The sequence below is a fragment of the Tiliqua scincoides genome, chromosome 3 (assembly GCF_035046505.1).
Source record: "Tiliqua scincoides isolate rTilSci1 chromosome 3, rTilSci1.hap2, whole genome shotgun sequence".
Lineage (NCBI taxonomy): Eukaryota > Metazoa > Chordata > Lepidosauria > Squamata > Scincidae > Tiliqua > Tiliqua scincoides.
In genome coordinates, this window is record NC_089823.1 from 142924086 (window position 1) to 142945695 (window position 21610).

At 44.0% G+C, this 21610-nt stretch overlaps 1 protein-coding gene and 1 pseudogene across 1 annotated transcript in view; one reads left to right on the forward strand and one right to left on the reverse strand.

Moving 5' to 3' along the window:
* The window catches only part of CDHR1 (cadherin related family member 1), an 87285-nt gene that overhangs the window by 46209 nt on the left and 19466 nt on the right, over window positions 1–21610 (forward strand). Inside the window, exons 11-14 of the mRNA XM_066622178.1 lie at window positions 6631–6825; window positions 9661–9813; window positions 13160–13324; window positions 17276–17343. Of these exons, the coding sequence (XP_066478275.1) occupies window positions 6631–6825; window positions 9661–9813; window positions 13160–13324; window positions 17276–17343 (581 nt within the window). The remainder of the gene's footprint in view (window positions 1–6630; window positions 6826–9660; window positions 9814–13159; window positions 13325–17275; window positions 17344–21610) is intronic.
* LOC136646250 (5S ribosomal RNA) lies at window positions 14804–14920 on the reverse strand (annotated as a pseudogene).

Genomic DNA, 21610 nt, shown 5'->3' on the forward strand with positions numbered 1-21610 from the left:
AATTATCCAGAGCCTGATGTCTGTGACTTGAACTGAAAGTTATAGAAGCTGAAGCCTGGAGCTCAACACGCAAGCAAAAGATACTGCTCTGTGGACCAGGCAAGAACAAAAGGCCAGGCCTTTTACAGTACAGTATATTAGAATTATAAGAATTATCAACCGGTTCCTTTCTTGGGCACTTGAGAGGATGGGGGCTTTACAACTCCAGATTCTCTTGCATGAGGTCAAATATTGGGACCCATTTCAATTTGGTTTCAGGACTGTCTCAGGTCTGCTGAGTTGGGTGTTGGAAACGTGGTGTTTTGGCAGTTCTGCTCTTACTGGTAATACTGGATGATACTGGGAGGGAGGATTACTGCTTGACTTCATGGCTCTTATAGGGCTCTGCAAGTCTCCATCTTAGCCACCTGCTTTGAAAATCTACATGAAGCCAAGCCACTAGGAAAGTTTACCTGGAGGTTTAAGGTGAGGTATTATCAGTAGGCTGATTATATTTACTTTTCATCTGAGTAAAGTGAGGGAATCGCAGTGCTGAATCAGTGCCTGGACTCAATAATGGGCTGGATGTGAGTCAGTACATTGAAGCTCAATCTTCACAAGTTGGAGGTTCTGTGGGTAGGTGCTTTGTTTAAAGTGATGCTGTTCAGCTATTCAGATCATATGCATAATGCGGGGGTACTTCCGGATCCAGTTTTGTAATCAGAAACCCAAGTGCCACCAGCTGAGGCTGGTGTACCAGCACAGTTATCCATGCTGAGGTAGTCTCAAGGATTGACTAAAATTTCTTCTGCCTTTGAAGACAGCCTGGAAATTGCAGTTAGTTCAAAATCCATCTACTAGATTGCCTTCTCATAGCTGGGAACACAACACTTCAGTGCTTAAAGAAGTGCACTGGCCTGCAGTCCATTTTCTAGCACAATTCAGAGTGCTGGTACTTACCTTCAAAACCTTGGGACTTGGGTACCCATAGGACTAAGATAATGTTTGGATGTTCTCCTGATCGTGCTCCCAGAATCATAGCTGAGAGAGCCTTCTTGGTGCTGCTGCTCTAGCAGTGGAATTCTCTCCCCAGGAAGGTTCATTTGTTATCTTCTTAGTGCCAAACACATTTTTTTTTTATTTCCCAAGGCTTTTAAAATCAAGTTTTATTTATTTCAAGACTTTTAGCTATGTATTTTGATGCTATGTTGTGCTGTTTTTCATTATTGTGTTGTTACAGATTGCATTTTTTAAAAAGTATTTTTAGTGTATTTTAGTATATATTTTTAGTGTGATTACGTTTAGTGTATTTTTACTGTCACCCTCCCTCACAAAAACATTTTGAAGAGTGATATATGGACTCCTAAATAAATGCCTTTGCCCCATGCAGTCACTGAATTTGTGAAGGGAGAAGCAAGTTAACCTGCATCAACCACACCTCTTATCTTTGCACATTGAGTAGAGGGCTTCAAGGGGAGCTGTTCCCACTTTGGCTCCCTTGCACACCTTCACCCAAACCTAAGAAAATAAGGGAGCAGCATTGGCAGGCACAGACCTGCTCCCCTTCCACATATTCACTGAGTTCATGAAGAGGGGAAGTAGAAATGGGTCTAGAGTCAATGAATGTTCTTCATCCTGGATTTTTTTCCCTTCTCTATTGCAAGATTTGACAGAAGGCTACAGTTAAAACTGATATTCTAGGCCATTTTTCATGAGCCTAACATTTCAGATTTGTTGTAGAGACCCTTTTTTATATCAATAAAATTTTGTTCAGTATTCAAGTTATCCAAGTTGCTGCTGCTGCTGCTGCTGCTGCTGCTGCTTCTTCTTCTTCTTCTTCTTCTTCTTCTTCTGTCCTTAGCTGGCATTTTGGGAGCAGGTTGTCCTCTCAACCAATACACTACTGAAGGTGCTGCTACATGCTGCCGTGGTGCTGCTGTGTCATGACACACTTTCGGTTCTTTGGGACTGTTGGCCTATTTCTAGCCTCATCAGTGGTCAATTGCTGGTTCCTTAGGTCCTTAGATCTTCCTCAATGTGTTGGAGCCACGTTTTCTTTGGAGCTGCTCATTGAACCTTCCAGTAGGGAGGTTGCTGTCACCAGAGGAACTTGTGTGGCAGCCAGTTGGTGTTCATTCTGCAGATGTGGCCAAACGATTGCAGTCTGCATTTTTGGATTTTTTCTTTGACTGATGGTTGATGACTGCACCTTATCCAAATTGTCTTGTTAAGATGGTGATCATGAAGAGAGACACCCAGCATCTGTCTCAAGCATTGCATTTGGAAGACCTCAAGCTTGTGCATATCTGTTTTGAGGTGATTTGATGACTAGCTAAAATGACTAGCAGTCCAATTCTAACATGCCAGCCATGTGCGCCGGTGGTCTCATGTGCCACCAGAGTGGCCCATCTTCGGGGGACCATGCGTTCTACTGGCAGAAAGTCCAGTTAGGAATAGGATGTAGGTTAGCAAAACTGGGAGTCACAAGTACTTTCCTGCTGTCTGTCATGGCTACTTTGTATAACTTCCTGCTTACAATATTTATTTATTTATTTTACAAATTTTATTGAGAATGTTTCAGTTTAAAAAGCTCAAAGCTATTTACAAGCTGTAAAAAGCATAAGAACACACAAAAGCCCATATAAATGCAGCACATAATGCAAGGGCCTAAAACACAGCATAAAACCTCAATGCCTAGACCATTTCTGTAAATAGTTTCAGCTTTGCTGTTGAAAATAGTAATGCCTAGACAGTTATTTGATTGTTAAATCCATAGTTGCTAGAGTGGATTATTACTGAATCAATACTTATTGGTTGGATCACTGTTATCAAATGGGTCTGAATGCGAAAAAGTGATTCCTCTGGATTCCTAACACATTTATTTGACATTGTCAAAAGGATGGAGGAGAAAAACATTGTACAAAATTTATATTCTTTCTGCTAACATGAGATCTTACTCTAGAACAGGGGTGCTCAATAGGTGGATCGTGATCTACTGGTAGATCGCGAGGCAAAATGAGTAGATCGCGGAGTGCCGACCCCCCCCCTTTCAGGTGCCTCTGGGAGGAAACGCCGGGAGTAAGGCCCATTGTACTCAATGGGGCTTACTCCCAGGTAAGTGTGGCTAGGATTGCAGCCTCACAGCCTAATCCTAGGCATGTCTAGTCAGGAGTAAGTCCTGTTATACTCAGTGGGGCTCAAGGTACACCAACATACATTGTACACATAAATGTTATATGTTATGATGGTGCGAACATTGTAAAAAAAACTCTGGTAGATCTCCGGGCCTTGCTGGGTTTCAAAGTAGCTCTCGAGCCAAAAAAGTGTGAGCACCCCTGCTCTAGAATTTATAGATCTTGTATAGTCATGTAATCTTATCCTGTGTTCCCCTAAGGCGAATGCATATCTACTCATTTTCATTTAAGCCCTTAGCCTTAAAGAAAATACACAGCACTTAAGGCAGCATTGCTCTTGATGAAACGACTCACAATAGTCTAACACAGTACTTCCCAAACTCCTACAAGGAAGTTGGGAGCACCTTAAATGTGTGTGGTTGCAGGGCTATGACAGGATTGCACTACTGCTGGGAGGAGGTTTTATTTTTTTTTTAACTTACCTAAGGGAGTGCTGGCCTCCTAGAGGTGCAGGCTTCTAGCTTCCAAAGCAATTTTAAAAAAATGCAATCAAAAACCACTTCCCATTTTCAGTTGAAATAGTTTTTGATCATCTTTTTTTTTTTTTTTTTTTTTACAGTTTTAGAGGCTTGGAGAGTCCTGCAGAGGCATCTGCAGGCCTCCCCTCACCCCAGGAGGCCAGCACTCCCTTTGGAAAGTTTTAAAAACCCCTCCCCCAAGCAGCAGCATGGTCCTAGGGACTGCATTGCTGCCTTCCCCCCTGCCCCTTAAAGGGGCAGGGGCAAGTGCTTTCCTGGCTGGTGGGTCATGAACCACTAGTCAAACAAGACAGTTGGCTCCAAAACAAAATTCAGTAGACAATGCAAAGCAGCCAGAAATTACAATAACCCAGCTTCAGTTGGTGTTGAACCTTTCGTCTGAGATGTCACGTAATTGTAAATCTTTGGAATTTAGAAGCACTTACAATGTCATATGAAGCAAGGAGTCTTTAAGAACTCCAGTACTGTCCGAATCCTTGCTCTTCCTTAGTATAACAAGTTTATCCCTACTCCAAGAGACAACCAGCAAAAATATATATAGGATAGGTTCCTCATCTTTCTTTGTTTTACCAGGTTTTCCCAGCTCTTGATTGGTTCTCAGCAACAGGACAGCAATGTTCTTTTCTTACAAATATCTATTCCATGTAAATTTTCCAGGCAGTGATGTAGTTAAATGTAGTTAAAATTACTGTCATACCTCGCACACGGATACATGTAAATAACTTTCCTACTTCATACACTCAAGCTAAATGTTATGCAAGCATGTGTACCAAAAACAGGAGGACTGCCCCCTCTTTTTGGTAGAAAAGATACTACGGGATTGATTTGGAGTAGAGGGGAAAAAATCCTTCTTCACTTAGCATTTCCAGATTTTCACCTCCTTCATCCAAGGAGGGCATGGAAAGTTCACTGACATGCCAGTCCAGACACAAAGGAGTGTGTTGCTGACTGTATATTGGGCTCAGTACCAAAGAACAGAAAAGGGGGGGAGGGTCCCCATCTCAACCTTCAACCCTAATTGTATCACCATTTTCCAAGGCTACCCTGTTCCTTTTCCCTCCACAGACATGGCAGCTACATAGCTGGCATGGGTCTGAGAAGACCCAGAAGACCACTTTCCCCCCTGGTTGCTTTGGAGGTCAATGAACCAGAAGACTTTCCTGCCTAGGCTCCACTGAAATGAATGGAAGCCATACTACAATGCTGTGCTCTTGTCTGGCTTCCATTCATTTCAGTAACGTTTATGCAAGATCCCTATCTAGTGGATTGAGCCCTTTTTTCATTGTGCATTATATAAATTGGTGATGTATTTCATTTGTCTTCATTTTTCCATAATACATTTTAAAAGACAGCATCCACCTAAGAATGCATTCTCCTCTCCTATTCCACCACATTTCCTCTCAAATGAGAATTTGTAATTTCCAAGTAACTTAACGCTGCCCTCACAGTGATGTCGCTAGGGGGATGCAGGCCACACTGGGTGATGCACACAGGGAGGTGACACCACTACTCACCAAATTTTTTTAAATCTTAGAATTTTTGAATAGTGCCACCATGTTATATATCAATTGATGTGTACTTTCATGCAGAATGAAATGAAACAAACCATGTTGAAATATCTCTATCTAGCTATAACCAAATAAACCAGCAGGGTCGATGGTACATCACCACGCCCACCACCCAGAGTGTTACCCCACCAACTGCATGAGTCCATCATAGGAGTGACATGCTGGTCTCCCTCACTGGGTGATACAAACCCTAATGATGCCACTGCACCCTCATACTGTACAAGACCCATAATCTAACGCAGGGGTGCTCACACTTTTTTGGCTCGAGAGCTACTTTGAAACCCAGCAAAGCCTGGAGATCTACCAGAGTTTTTTTACAATGTTCGCGCCATCATAACATAGCATTTATGTGTACAATGTATGTTGGTGTACCTTGCATAACCGCATGAGCCAATATTGCACAACACAACATAATTAACTATAAACATTTTTTGTAATTACCTGAGTTCACTTTGATGACTTGCACTGAAGTGAATCAGCCAAGGATGCATAGTCGGACAGTAGCTGCTGACAGCCAGCCTCAAGCACACTTCCAAATGTTCATCAGTCATGGTGGAAAGGTACTTGGACTTAATGATCTCCATGTAGGAAAAGGCTGACTCACATAAATAAGTGGAGCCCTTCCTGCCTCAGGTGCTCTTATATCCCTGAGGGCCCTATTGCCTTCAAGTGGATACAGCTGTGCAGCACACTCTGCTGGATGCCCAGGCCTTACTCTTAAAGGGGCCACTGCTGACACCACATCTACCTCCTCACCAGAGCTTCCTCGATTCCAATACAAGTGGGGGGAGCAGATCTCTATACAGACCAGTGCAAAAACAGGGGAAAGGTGTGGGGGAGGGAAGATCTCTATATAGACATCACAGCAAGACCAGTGCAAAACCCCTTGCACACAGAACCAACAGATGGAAGTTGGGGGGGGGGCAGATCTCCATACATACCAGTGCAAAAACAGGGGAAAGGTGTGGGGGAGGGAAGATCTCTATATAGACATCACAGCAAGACCAGTGCAAAACCCCTTGCACACAGAACCAACAGATGGAAGTTGAGGGGGGGGGCAGATCTCCATACATACCAGTGCAAAAACAGGGGAAAGGTAAGTCAGCCCCAGTAGAGTCAATGGGGCTCACTCCCAGGCATGCGTGGATGGGAGAGAAGCCTGCCAGCAGCTCCTCTCCCAGGGAGGAGCCTGCCAGGTGTTCACTCCCTGGGCTCACTCCCTAGGCTCACAAGCCTGCCAGGGGCTCACTCCCAGGAATGCGTGGATGGGAGAGAAGCCTGAGATCGACTCATTTTGCCTCGCAATCGACTGGTAGATCGCGATCGACGTATTGAGCACCCCTGATCTAACGCATACAAAGAAAAAGCCCCAAGAGCAGTCCATTCATTTTCTTCTCTCATTCCCCACAGGCCTCAGAAATTGGTCCAGAGAGTGCAGATGCCTTTGCCACAGTAATCATAAGAGTTGTTGACCTCAACAATCACCCACCGACATTCTACGGCGAGAACGGGCTACAGAACCGATTTGAACTCACAATGTATGAGCACCCACCAGAGGGCGAGATTCTGAGGGGCCTCAAAATTACAGTCAATGATTCTGACCAGGTCAGTGTGTTGTTATAACCTATCTACCTCTGCTTCACTCTTACATACCCCAGGCGCCTGGAAATTTAAGCAACGGCTCTGAAGGGTTCGTTCTTGCCTCCAGTTAATTGCAATGAGGTTCAGAAGGACTTGGCTTCTGAGAGTTTTTAGTCTTAAAAAAATGACAGTGAGGGGCGTAATCGAGAGACAGGCTTGGGGAGGAGGTGATCTTGGACTAGTAAGAAAGAGAACCCAGGAAGATAATAGGAAGAGATACCTGTGGTCTCTGATACCTGGATACTAATGCAAAGAATGAACTTGAAATCCGAATATGGGAAGGCAAATACGATTTGATAGGCATCATTGAAACTTGGTGAAATGAGACTCGTGAGCGGAATTTAAGACTGGAAGGATACTGATCAAGGTACCCCCTTGAAGGTACCCCCTTTTCCATTTCATTATTGCAAATTTTTCCACCAATTAATAGGAAGAATACACTTGCTCAAATCTTCTCCACTTCATTTCTGTTAAAGAATCTCCTGAGTTGGAGCTTTGTTAATGCACTACTATCCTGCCAGAATGTTGTTTTGAAATACAGTCACCATATGCCATAAACACCATTTTATGTAACCAGAGGAGCAAGCTTCTTTTAGGTTTACTGACGACCTTACAGCACAATTTAATTTATGTGGAAGCGATGACAAAGGTTGCCATGGAAACATCGGTAATAGCTTCCACCTGTGCTAACCTGAGAGGAAAAGGTGAAGTCTGAAGGTTTAGTACACATGAAAGCTCTGCAATTATTGAAAAGAAAATCTAGCCCTTGAACACATTGCACATTCTCAGCACTGTGCTAACGTGGCTCCATTCTGCGCTGCATTAAAGTCCGTGGCTTCCCTGCCAGCCTGCTGCAAAGGGATAAATAACTGCTTTTGAGGCAGCCAGGCTTGTAATTGTTGCCGCTGCAATCACAGGAGGCAGCAAAATTAAAATTAAGTGCGTACTAGTATTATGAAACAAGTGGAGACCGGCACAAAATTTCACAGTTGGCATATTTTGCTGCTACCTATTTTGGATACATTGTGTACATGCGCGTGCACGCGAGTTGTCACTAAATACAGCTTTCTTTTCATTTTAATCTGCTCTTCAACTTTTGTTTATATTTTCCCTCAGCGCCCAAAATTGGCCTCTCATTCAGTCAGTGATTGTGCTTTCTCTCTCAATGTCTGTTGCAGCTTTTCCACCAATTGCTTGCATTCCACTTAGCCTTTCCCTCTCCTGATATACACTGAGGAGCGCAGTGCTTGTGTTCCTCTCCACCTTTCCCATCTCCAACAAATTTTGAGGGGGAACAAGTTGCTCACTTGGCAAATATTCCTCAGCCTTTCTCCCTCCCTCCTGGGTGCACTTAGAGGTTAATCAGAATTTCTCCTTCACCAGACAGTGTTGCCCCTACTCCACCAGCACCACCATCCCTCTCCTTCTAGTCCCCAATTTCTGTTGCTCTTCCTCAGAGTCCTTTAGTAGAATTATGTGTTTTTTCCCCCTCATTTTTGCCTTTTTAAAAGAGTGGCTTTCCCCCCCCCTCTAAAATCCAGTTTTGCTGTATACCTCAATGGACCACCTCATCTCCAGAGTGGGAGCCAGTCAGTCTTATCTTTTTGAGAGACTTGCTTTTTGTGTAAGGTGTGCCCATATAATGGGCTCCCTGTTTGAAAATAGAAGGAGTGACTGTGCATGCCATATCTCCAGAAAGATGTGGAACGATAAGGAGCCGTTTGTGTGAGAATCTACAACCACCAGGTCCAGATCCAAATACATCCCCCAAAAGGTATAATGTGACCTTCAGTTGCCAACCCAGAAGCAGAAGGGTGTATGTGTTGAGGATATTGCTTGTATACCTTGGATCTACTACCAGTTTCACTTCAGGTGGGACCTTGGCCATCACCTACCATTCTCTCCCCCAGTGCAGGTTATGTGCAGTGGCAGACCTCCCCAGCTCCATGCCCCAGGGCAAAGGTCCATGATGACGCCCCCCATGGGCCATTGCCACCCCTTGCACAGAAATCCGCCCCACCCACCCACCCACCTGAGGCTCACGGAGCCTCACACGACCTGAACCTGCGTCAGGGAAGCTTCCCGAGGCTTCCCCGACACTATAAACAGCTTCCAGGAAACCGGAAGCACCGTTTCCGACCCCGTCAGGAGCCTCAGAGAGGTTTCCATGGGATCTTAGAGGCTCATGCTCAGGGCATTTGCCCCATCAAACATAATGGGAGGTCCTCCACTGGTTCTGTGGTAAAAGCAGTTGCCCATCAGGACATTATTGACTTAGCAATGGCTACATCTTCTCAGAAGCAGTGATGTATATTGCTTGCAAACTCTTCTTTTGTATTACAATTACTGTATTTTTGTAGGCATTTGAACAGCTAGGAAATGTGCCCTGTCAAGGAATACAGGCATATGCTTCATTTACCAAAACTGACCTACTTTTAGGGATCTACTTCATTTAGAATGCTTAGCACCAAAGTCTAGCTTCCAGATGATTTACACACTTAGCCAGTTCAAACTAGGTGTTTCATTGTGACTGGATGAATAGGCAACTTGCCAAATCTATTTTTATAAAAGTATGTCTTGTGATCAGAGCTAACGAGATTGCTTAAGAAAGCCTCTTAGTACAGCGCTCTCACACCCAGTAGCTGTTGAACAGAAGATTCTCACTCACACACAGACACAGACATGCACACGCAGGTTCTATACATAATATTCATTCTCTTCAATAAGAAATGCAGCAACATTGTTACATACTATTAGAAATAATACTCATTTATTTTCATACCAATTCTTTCTTTACAGGGAGCGAATGCTAAATTCAACCTCCGCCTTGTTGGGCCTGGTGGCATTTTCCGTGTGGTCCCTCAGACTGTCCTAAATGAAGCCCAAGTCACAGTAATTGTAGAAAACTCTGCTGCCATAGACTACGAAAAATTCCAAGATTTAACTTTCAAGGTATTGCAACGACTTCTGCCTTCTTAAGATAGAGCTTGTGTAAAAAGGGACTTTCTCTTGGTTTTAGCTGACTTGAGTCCAAGACAAGCCCTGTAATGACTTTGGATCTCACACATACTTCTTCGGTCTCCAAATCCATTGCTGGGGCTGGACAGCAACTGTTGTAGTTCCTTTGCTCAAGCCAGAAAGTGCTCAGCCAAAATGGTGGGGCAACTGCAGTTGTTCCCAGACACATGGCATTGAGCCAGCTCTGGGGACAGCCAGCACTGCCCCAGCCTCCCTGGTTAAGCTGGACTCTTCCTAGTTTGATGGTCTCTTTTAAACTAGGAAAGGGTCCAGCTCAAGCAGGGGTCTACCTGGTTCTAGAAGTTTGGCAGGTCTCCCTGAAGTAGATAGTCTCCTCTGCTTCAGGGAGACCTGCCAAAACTCCAGAACCAAGTAGACCTGCCAAATCTCCTCCTCCTGGCTTGAATATAAGGGCTGCAATGGCTGTACTTGGGGCTTGCTCCTTGAAGTCAGAAATGGAGGTGGTGGTGGTGGGGAAATAAAAGCAGGAGACATCTCATTATCTCTTCCCTTCTTCTCCTCCCTCCACAAAGATTATTCAAGAGTCTCCACTTTTTTTAATTCCAAGCTTGAAGAAAGGACTTGTTCTTTGTTCCTGATGTTCCTGAACATTAACTTATCAGTTCAAACTTGAGCACATGTTCTGTTAAACTACTGGAAGGCAATGCCCTGATCTCTTCATGGCCACTGCTTCCCAGTGATTTCAAGAGTCGCATACTGAACCTTATACAATGTTACAGTATTTGGTAACCAAATACTGATTATCAAGCATGAATCATCATTAAGATGTATATTGCAAGGACTATCTTCTCCTCTACAAGGATTTTTTAAATTTTGTGCACACACCACAGGATGTAGCTTGGCATGACATCAAATGTTGTTAATATATTTAACACATATTGAGCAGCCCTCACTCCCACCAGTCACTTGGCAGGGCTTAAGAAACACTCAAGCCCTGCACAGGAGGGAGACGATTTAGTGAGGGAGGATGAACTAGAGAGATGACATCAGAATTCAGCTGAAGGAGAAATCTGAAACAATTTTGAAGGTTTCCCCTCAGGCAAAACATCTGAGGAATCCAGAAGGAAGCCAATAAGTTTAGATAAAACTTGTGAAATTTCTCAAGAGAAATTTGCAATTCCCCAAGCTGTTGCTGGATCATCTAAATTGAAATTCAAAGTGGATTCAGAAATTTATCACAGCGTCAGAGGCATTTGAAAGACACCACAAAGATTTTGATTGGATGTGTGAATTTTCTTAGCAGGGTTTTTCATACCCCTAAAATTATGGATTTTTCCTCCAAGTCAGATTGGCTAGTGACCTGATGTCTAAGGAAGGTTCACTTGCTGAACCTTCTTCCTCAGTAGTTCTTTTCTTTTCTTTTTTGCGCTTGCTTTAATCTGTGGGGTTTGAGGGGTAGTTATTTCTGTCTGGTAGAAGGGGATGGATTTTAAGTCCTACTCTTTTTTAGCCCTTTCATGGTCTTTGCTTGCCAATTTCACATAGTTTAAATTAAGGAGGTATAAATGGAAAGCAACATAGAATTATTCCTATTAAAACTAGAGAGTTTGTGGAAGATTATGAAGCATTGCCCAAGTATGCGTGGTAAAGAAATTACATATTGTGGTTTCATGAATACTAATAGAATTCAGCATGATTAACGTGACTGCTGTAAATACCAAAGAAAGTACAGTAATTAAAAGAGTAAAGAGTGTACTTCTTTTTACTGAAGAGATTGTACACTTTGTCTTGGCTGAAATTATTTTTTACAGTGATTGAAGATTATACTTGGCAAAGTTCTATGCAATTTAATATATAGCACCTTTCCAAATTCCAGATCTGTTGGAGAGAAAGAAAATCTTATATGAATTCAGGCTGTCATGGACCCCTGTTACCTATAATGACATTTCTAGTAGTTTATTTTGGGGGGAAGGGCAGGCTTTCATAGGAAATTGCACATTCAAAATATGGAGTTTTAATGGTTAGTTGTTTGACACACCTAAGACAGCTGAACTTTAGTTTGGAGCTGAGAAAAATAGACAACTTTTTAAATGACTTTTATTTCATGCCTTTGCTTTATATTTCTTATTTCTTCATGGAAAAAAAATAACAATCTTTCACTAGTGGTTTACTATTATCCATTCACATCCTAAATTTATTAGAGTTGAAGACATTAATTCTGGATTTTGATTAAGGCTCTTCGGTTTTAGGGTTTGTGTTTTGAAATGCTGGTGACAGAATGGGCACATCTGTGCTTGCTACCCTTACTCCCATGGGACACAGGTTATTCACTACCAGCACTACCACTTTCCTGCTGATCATATCATCTCCTTGGCTCTTTGTATATTGCCTCCACCAATCTTTACAGCATATTTATGTACTGCATTCCGAAAGTAACACATGAAAAACAGTGGTGGCAACATGGCAAAGGTCCATGGGCACAGGACAAACAGAAGTGGGATGGTGGGTAGGAGCCCTATCCTTTTCCCTGCTTTAGCATGCAGCCACACCAAACAGATTGTGCAGCATGCTATGGTGGTGGTGATGGGGGGGGGAAAAGGGAAAGTATTTTTTTCTTACCCTTCAGTAAGCCCCTCAACTGCCATTGGATCTACTTGGACCCGTGTCAGCTTTTTGCTGGCTCAAGTCTGAAGAAACAAAGAGGGCATGCTCACACCAGGTGCCACTCCCTACTGCCTCCAGTATGCCCCTGGCCCTCCCCTTAATTTGCCCCAATCCTCCCAGTGAACAGCTGGGTCCACACACCATTAGAGAGAAAGGCCTGATGCCGGTAAGTGAGGGAGGTGGTGGTGGTGGTTAGTAGGGCAGGGAGAGGGAGGAACAAGGAGGAGACTGGGGTGGGGAGGAGGGTGGGTTAAGGCTGGGAAGGGGTTTGTATTGGTGACAGTGGTGCTGCTGCTATCCTATCCTCTTCCCAGGCTCAATCCACCTTCCTGGGTCCACTTGGACTTGCGCCAGGTGTATAGCTGGCACAGGTCCAAGTAGACTCAGCATGACAAGGAGGGCTTACCCCAGAGCAAGGGAACAAGTGTTTCCTTAGCTTGAGGAGGACTTCACAGCCCCAAACTCTCCCCAACAGGATGCAGTGTGTGCCCTGTTGGTGTAGCAGCATTTCTGTGCAGGGAGTTAGGTAGGATTGGGCAACCTGTCTTATTATTTATAAAACGGATATTGCTTCTGTGTGAAATACCTGTACTCCATAAAATACAATTTTGTGTGACATACTATTAAAATGATAATTTCTCAATTTCCTCCTCAGCTTCTTGCAATAGAAGTTAACACTCCAGAGAAGTTTAGTTCCACAGCTGATATTGTGATACATCTCTTGGATACCAATGACAACATCCCCAAATTTTCATCTGATTACTACATTGCTAGGATTCCAGAAAATTCCCCTGGGGGATCCAATGTAGTGGCTGTAACAGTAAGTTTTCTTCAATCCTCTAAAGTCATCCTTTATTTCCCTAATTATCTTTTTAATAACTCATGAGAGAATTATGGGTTATTAAAAAATAGTTAGGGAAATAATCAATATCTGTGATTATTGCCCAGATTGCTCTTGCTTCCCAGCTGGTGCTTTTAAAAATCAGTGGGTACTGTATTTAGATGCTGACAATAAACCCACTCAAACCCATTAGTTCATGTACAACATCAAGTGAAAATGTACATTCAGAATTAAATCTGAATTCAGCAAACTCTACCAATGTACATCAAGCAATATGTTCTGTATTTGCTAATCTGTACTTTGTCAGTGGAAATGTACTTGCTAATCTGTCCTTTGTCCCATCCTACCGTATATCTCTGATCCACAAGTCATAGTCTGCCAGTGGACACAGAGATGATAGGAGAATGCAGTGCTACTATTTTCGCCGGAGTGGGCTCTCAGAATTTTAAATTTCCTTCAATAATTTCAACCATGTTCTGTTCTCAGTTGTGAAAAATTAGAATTCTGTTCCCACCACAGAAGAAATAATAGATACATTTTCCACATAGAAGACTTGCTAGGTAATTATCTCAAATTTATACGTAAGATCTGATATTTTAGCATCTCCAGTATGGTGGTTAGTTTGGCTGTGACACTGAGTCAACAGTGGACCATACTAGACATTATTTTTTTTTAGCCCATCATTAACTCTGAGGAAGAATAAAAAACCTTTTTAAAAAAGGAGCTAGATTACTCTCAACACAGAAGGAGTCCACACCAGGAGAGTAGGATACCTGAACCCTAACACCCTCACAGTCCCAGTCTGGCTCAGGTATTTCTTGCCCCCCTTGGCTGCTATTTGCCAAAGGAAAAGTGCCTCCTATTGGTACTGATGGAAGCTTTTTTCTTTGGCAATTGGTAGCCATGGGGCAGGGGAAATCCATATGGGGACTGTGAAGGAGGATAGAATTAAAACTCCTCTTCCACAGTCCCAGCCTGGGGTGGGAGGACTCTGACTGCCATTTTTAAAAGAACAATTCTGCTTTGCCTGCTTTCACAATCAGTCTACCCTAGATTGCTCAGTACACTAGGATTTCTGGGGTGAAATAAGAGGTAGATGTAAACATGTGGCAGCCAGCAAGACTGTAGATTTTCAGCCATTCCCAATATTTTCTAACTGCCCAACCTCCATAATGCCTAGATATTTTCAGAGCCAAAAAATATCAAAAAGTGAAGAACATTTCCTATTTTTCTAGTCTCAAACTTTATGGCCTCAACGAAACTCAAGGGAGGGGAGCCACCCAGTGGCTATACCTTGTAATGCTGCTAGTTCTGAGAATTTGAGGAAAGGTTTTACTTTTCTTTATACATGCTACTCATGTGCAGATATCTTGTTGGCAACCTCCAGTCTCGGAAGACTATGGTATCGTGCTCTGAATAAACGGTTGGCAACCTTCAGTCTCGAAAGACTATGGTATAAGCCTACAGCACCCGGTATTCCCAGGCGGTCTCCCATCCAAGTACTAACCAGACCTGACCCTGCTTAGCTTCCGAGATCAGACAAGATCGGGCATGTGCAGGGTAACAGTTGCTGCCCAGAATGTTGGTACTGGAACAGCATCTAGTGTGGCTGAAAAGGCCAATTCAGGAGTGACAATCCCTTCCACACTGGGAGCAAGTGCAGTCTGTCCCTGGTCTGTCTCCCTGGCGATGGGCCTTTCTTCTTTGCCTCTTTGCCTCAGTCTGTTGGCCAAGTGTCTTTTCAAACTGGGAGAGGCCATGCTGCACAGCCTGCCTCCAAGCGGGATGCTCAGAGGCCAAGGTTTCCCATCTGTTGAGGTCCATTCCTAAGGCCTTCAGATCCCTCTTGCAGATGTCCTTGTATTGCAGCTGTGGTCTACCTGTAGGGCACTTTCCTTGCACGAGTTCTCCATAGAGGAGATCCTTTAGGATCCAACCATCGCCCATTCTCATGACATGACCGAGCCAATGCAGGCGTCTCTGTTTCAGCAGTGTATACACACTGGGGATTCCAGCTTGTTCCAGGACTGTGTTGTTTGGAACTTTGAAGGCCAGGTGATACCAAAGATGTGTCGGAGGCAGTGCTTGTGGAAAGCGTTCAGCTTCCTCTCCTGTTGTGTGTGAAGAGCCCATGACTCACTGCAGTACAGAATACACGAGAACTCAAGTCTTCAACATTATTCTGTTGTCTTACACATCTTTCACAGAAGTCACAGTCTTCTGCAAGCACTTTGCAAAAGATGCACCCTTCTTTTCTGTTATTAACAACCCGGTCCTATGCTTCCCAGCACCTGGAGGAACAGCAGCACCAAAACAGCTACCACTGTATGCTGCAAGCACAGGGAAGTCGCCAGAGGTTTCCTTGACTTTCGTTCCCTTCCTTTGACGAAAGCCCCAGGTCCCACAATGGGGCTTCCCAAGTCTGCACAGTCTATTTCACCAGCGCAGACTCGAGGAACTCCATGTCGGGCTTTTCAGTCTGACTCAGAGGATATGATCCAGTAGAGAAGGCCTCTGCCAGTCTCACCCCCCTCCCACCCCGGCCCCTTCTCCTGTTCCACCTTCCCCTGTCCAGAATGCCTCCCCCTGCCCTGAAAGGCCACACCACCACCCAGTGGTCTTACCTCCCTCCGGCGGCCGTGCAGTGTCCTTCCAGCGCTGGCCCAGCGCCATCGCTCCCACCTTCTGTGGTGCCATAAACATGCTTTACAGTATGTTTACATTACTTGATGCTGGTACTGTAGCTCAGTGCTGGTGCTATGGACCATTAGGACTGAGTCCTATGTCAGCCTCCCCCTTACATGGTGTCCGAAATATTGTTTAATTAGTTGATTGGTTGACTGATTGCTTGATTTTTCACATTTTTATTCCACCCATCTTCCAAGGAGCTCAGGGTGGTGTACATAGTTCCTTCCCTCCTTTTGTCCACACAACAACCGTGGGAGGTAAGTTAGGCTGAGAGATAGTGCCTGACCCAAGGTCACCCAAGAAGCGTCATGGCTGAGCAGGGATTTGAAGCTAGATCTTCAACATCTAATTCCAGAACCATTACCTTGACATCTTCAAAAACTGACTTGGTTCTCTGTTGAGGGGGGAGCAGTTCAGGGTGGCAATGTGGAATAGAGAAGCAGCGGACAGCAAAAAGACTAAGAGTCCAATCCTGGGCTTGACGCACCGGCTTACTGCTGGCATGCACTCTCGCATACATGCTGTGAGGCACATTTGCGAAGCCTAACGCCAGGCCACACCCATGCTAGCCTGGCACTGGCCGGTGCCAGGCCAGCGCTGAGTGGGCGACTGGCCTCCGCCACTCAGCGATCACCTGGACCGCCAAGCCATGGAGAGGAAAGCGGGGGCAGAGAGGAGGCGTTCTGGGGAGGGGGAAGGTGAGCAGAGGGCGGTGAGAGGGCGGGGAGGAGGTGTGACAGGGAGTGGGTGGGGGAGGCATGTCAGGGGGGAAGGAACGGGGAGGGAGGGAGGCAGGAACAGTGGAGCTCTGCTCCACCGGATCCTGAGCACCAGATCCTGAGCTCACAGCCCCACACAAACACTCTTCCCTCACTACCAATCTTTTGGGAAGGGGACGAAAGCACCCAGGGAAGGGGACGAAAGTTCCCTTCTCCTGAGGTGCCCCCCGTGGCTGCCCAAGGTGCGCCGGGTGCAGTGGTAGCCATTTTCGGTGCCGCCGCAGCCACACACCACAGGAGCTCAGGATTGGGCTGTCAGTTTCCACCTTCACTCTAGCCTCTTCTCCAGTCCACATCCTCTTTCAAAGTTGTTTTTCCTAAGAAAAATGGTTTTCTGCTTGTTGTTAGAAGTATATGCAAGTAGTATGTAGTTCTGCCTCAGTGTGATCTGTTCTGCATGCTTTGAAAGTTGGTTTCATTTTCATTTGAATCAAACAAAACTCTTTTTCATTCTCTTCTTAAGGCAACAGACCCAGATTCAGGCCTTTGGGGTGAAATGAAATACTCCATTTATGGAACTGGAGCAGATCTGTAAGTTTAAAATATATATAATTTAATTATCTGCATTTATTGTATGTTGTTGTATTTTTTTTAACTAACAAGTGTGAATATTTTTCTAAATGCTGCCAGTTAATGAACAGGATGATGACAGTGTTCTGGCATATCAGACCAAAACATGGTGAAATTTATTCCTAATGAATGGGATAGTAAAATGTATGACTATATGCTATGATGCCTAAACATCCAAATTAACTTAATGTTAGAGAGAGAAATCAGCAATATAATATTGACAATCAGAATTTGTCTTTTGTTATTTTGGGGGAAATGGGCAACTTAATCCAACGTAACTCCGCATGTGACAATGCAGTAGTATCCACTGTGGGGGTGTTTTGGCCTCTGAAGTCCTCGGGGCAGGGGAACATTTGTTCCCTTGCCATGGGGTAAGCCTCTGCAAGCCTAGTGGGACTACTCAGACCTGCCCCAGCAATATCGCTGGTGCAAGTCTGCTTGGACCTGTAAAGTTGATCGAGCAGGGGGTTTGGTTTCAGTGGATGCTGCTGCCACTGTACCCACTGATCCCTGTCCCGATCCACCCTTCTTCCCACTCTTGTTGCCACCCCTTTTCACTCACCCCCTGCCTCCCTCCTTACTGGTGCTGGCAGGTGTCCAGAGGCCGCTAGTGTGTGGAGTCAGCTGCTCACTGCTTCTGGCAGCAGCCAACCTTTTTACTCTGGTATGTCATCCTTTGCAACTGCTGGAAAATGCGTAGCGCCACCAGGATGCTCATTCCAGCAGAGGTAGGCTCAAATAGGTTTCATCAAACAATCACGTTCCTCATTAAACTTCATGCGTTTTAAATGTATTTACAAAGTTTATTTCCTGATGAAACGCCCATTTACTTTCTATTACTAATATATTTTGCTTCTTCTTCTAAAATCAAAAAGTCTTATGCCAGATGCAAGGGAGGGCACCAAGATGAGGTCTCTTGTTGTCTTGTGTGCTCCCTGGGGCATTTGGTGGGCCGCTGTGAGATACAGGAAGCTGGACTAGATGGGCCTATGGCCTGATCCAGTGGGGCTGTTCTTATGTTCTTATGTTACAGTTTATTCTCTTAGTGGACAATTTCAGCATGCATGACCTTCATAATAGAAATTCATTCCTAATGGGAATGTGTGTCTTTAGTAGGCTATATCTTTCAAACAGTGTGTTCATGCAAATAAACCAAAGAAAGAATCCCATCCTCCAGATTCTCTAGAACAAGCCTAACAAAAGTGCACAAAAGCATAATAGAATAGTAGAGGCAATGTTGCTGTTTTAGGTGTTCACAGGTTTTGTTTGTTCTTTCTATTGCATGAAATTATTTTAAATCAAAGTTGGAAACTGCCTTGAGCTATTGTGGAAAGGCAGTATTTAAATATTTTCAATAAATACATAAAAATAAACTATTATTTGGAGAGAGGGATGGTAGATCAGTGGTATACAGCACCTGCTTTGCCCACAGAAAGTACCAAGTTTAATCCCTGACATCTTTGGATAGAACTGGTAAAGTGTAGATAATGCTGATGGGCAGCCAAATCCTGAGCTCCTGTTGCACATGGCTGTGGCAGCACCGAAACAGCTGCCGCCGCATCTTGCACACCAACGGCAGCCGTGGGCAGCATCTTGGGAGAAGGGGAGGTCGTGAAGTAAGAGCGTTTGTGTCGGGCGCCGAGCCCCACACGGATGCAGTGGAGTGGAGCTCCGCCGGACCCACCTCCCTCCCCACTCCCTTCCCCCGGCACACCTCCCGCCTGCCCTCTCCCCACCTCCTTCCTCCCCGTCACACCTCCTCCCCGCCCTCTCCCTGCCTCCCCCTCCCCAGAACGCTTCCTCCCTGCATCCACCTCACCCCCAATTTCCTCTCCGTGGCTCGGCAGTCCATGCAACCACCAAGCGGTGGAGGCTGAGCACCCGCCCGGCACTAGCCCAGCACCGGCTAGTGCTGGCCTAGCACAGGCATTTGCCCGGCAGTAAGCCTTGCATATGTGCCATATGGCATGTTTGCAACAGTGTGCGCTGGCGCATCGGGCCCAGAATCGGGCTCCTACGCAGACCAGTGATCTGGCTCAATATAAAGCAGCTTGATATGTTTGTTAGATTTGGAGAAGGAATTGTCATCTTTTGGGGGCCACAAATGAAGCTGCATGTGGTTCAAGAGATGTGCTCACTAGCATACTCTGAAATATTACAATGGATGCTGAGGCACACTTCTTGGATCATAAGGTGCAGCTGCTGGGGCAGAGGAATGTTTTGAACCAACCCAGATCAAAGTCAGAAAGTCAAAGACTTCCTCTCTATTTGTGTCTTGGGACTTCCTGTATGATCTTGAACAAATCAGTACCTCTCCCTGTGCCTGGCTTGCAGGACTGGCCCAAGACTTCCTGGCTCCAGAGGTGGTGGGTCAAATGCTACCCCTGCTTACCCGGCGATGTGGCAGTTTCTGTTCTTTCCACTTCCAGGAATAGAAAGGTGGAACCAAGCAAAGGGGGGAGCATGAAGGAGAAGAATGATGGGCTAGAGCAGGGGTGTCAAACTCATTTCATACAGAAAACCAAATATCATTCATGATGCCTGCTGAGGGTCGGAAGTGATGATGTCATTTGTCAGGTCAAAACCAGAAATAAGCATTCTGTTCCTGTATAGGAACTCATTAGCTGCAAATGACAGAAGAGAAAATACACAAATCTTGATCATATTTCAAGATATGGGGGAGCCCAGTTATCATGTGGGCCACCCTTTCAGCAGTGAGACCTGAGGGCCTCTGAGCGTTGCTCAGCAACTGAGAGTCTGAGGGCCAGATAAAAAAGTTCTGCAGGCTGCATCTGGCCCCTGGGCCTTATGTTTGACAACCCTGGGCTAGAGCATCAGATGCTCTAACCCATCCAGTAGTCGTAGAAGAGCAGTAGTGGAGAAAAGTGGACAGATGTGGGCACCCCATGCCGGTCTGCTGCCTAAAACAACCATCTGGGTTGGCCTAACAAATTGGCCAGCCCTGCTGATATCCCAGAAAAGGAAAGGAAAAAAAGAATGCTAGAAATAACAGCAACAATGTGAAATATTCTAATGTCTCCTTTGAATATATTTTCTCTTTGGATGTTCAGCAGCTGTGAATCTGTTTTCTCTTCCGGTGGGCCAGAAAAGCTTGAAGCATTTAGGCAGAATTTTAATGGTGTTAGTAAATCGTCAGTAGCAGCCTTTGAATATTTGCATTTACTGAGAGCTAGGCCCAAATAACTGATCCATAATAATAATAATAATAATAATAATAATAATAATAATAATAATAATAATAATAATAATAATAATAATAATAATTATTATTATTATTATTATTTTTATTTTTATTTTTATTTTTATTTTTATTTTTATTTTTATTTTTATTTTTATTTTTATTTTTATTTTTATTTTTTTAATTAATTAAATTTTTATTTATTTATTACAGATACAGGTAGGGAAAATGGGTTATACTTGGGGCTGGTACTACACAGGTTACACATGAGGGTATTGGCCCTAGATTACAACATACATCATTCCAAAAAAAAAAAGCAATCAAACGACTGAAAAAAAAACAGTAATCATCAATACAAAGGCTATTATATTTATCAGTATAAAAATTTAGATATATCGAAACACTCAATATTGTTTAAAATTATCTAACCAGTCATAAAAAGGCTTCCAATATTTTCTTACTCTACCTAAATCTCTCTCTTTCATTCTTTCTGTTAAAACTTCCATTTCTACTATTTCATAAATTTTGTCTATTAAATTTTCTCTAGTTGGCACGTCTGTAGATTTCCATTTTTGCGCAAACAGTATTCTTGCCGCTGTACATAATCATAATAATTATAATGTCCAATATAGGATCTCAAAAGAATAAGCAAAATAATTAGATTTTATTTACTTCCTATATTTACTCAGTTTATTTCATGCTCAATAAGATGATAACACTAAAGTTTTAAAATTCTGCATGGGACACTGCATTAGAAGATGGTTTTTGTTCAATTTGTGAGTCACCTTTCTATGGAAAACCACACTTAGACCTACTTGAATATGCAAATGCAAAACAATTGTACAATAATTAAATCAGATTCGGTTAAAAGAAGCATGAAAATAGAAAATCACATCAATGATTAGTTGGCGATGCTTGTAAGCAGAATTATGTTTTCAGCTGCTGGTGAAAGGAAACCTTGGGCAAGCTACCATATAGTGAGTTGTAGCCTTTCAGGGTCTTTTTCAGACCTACCTAGAATGACAGGAA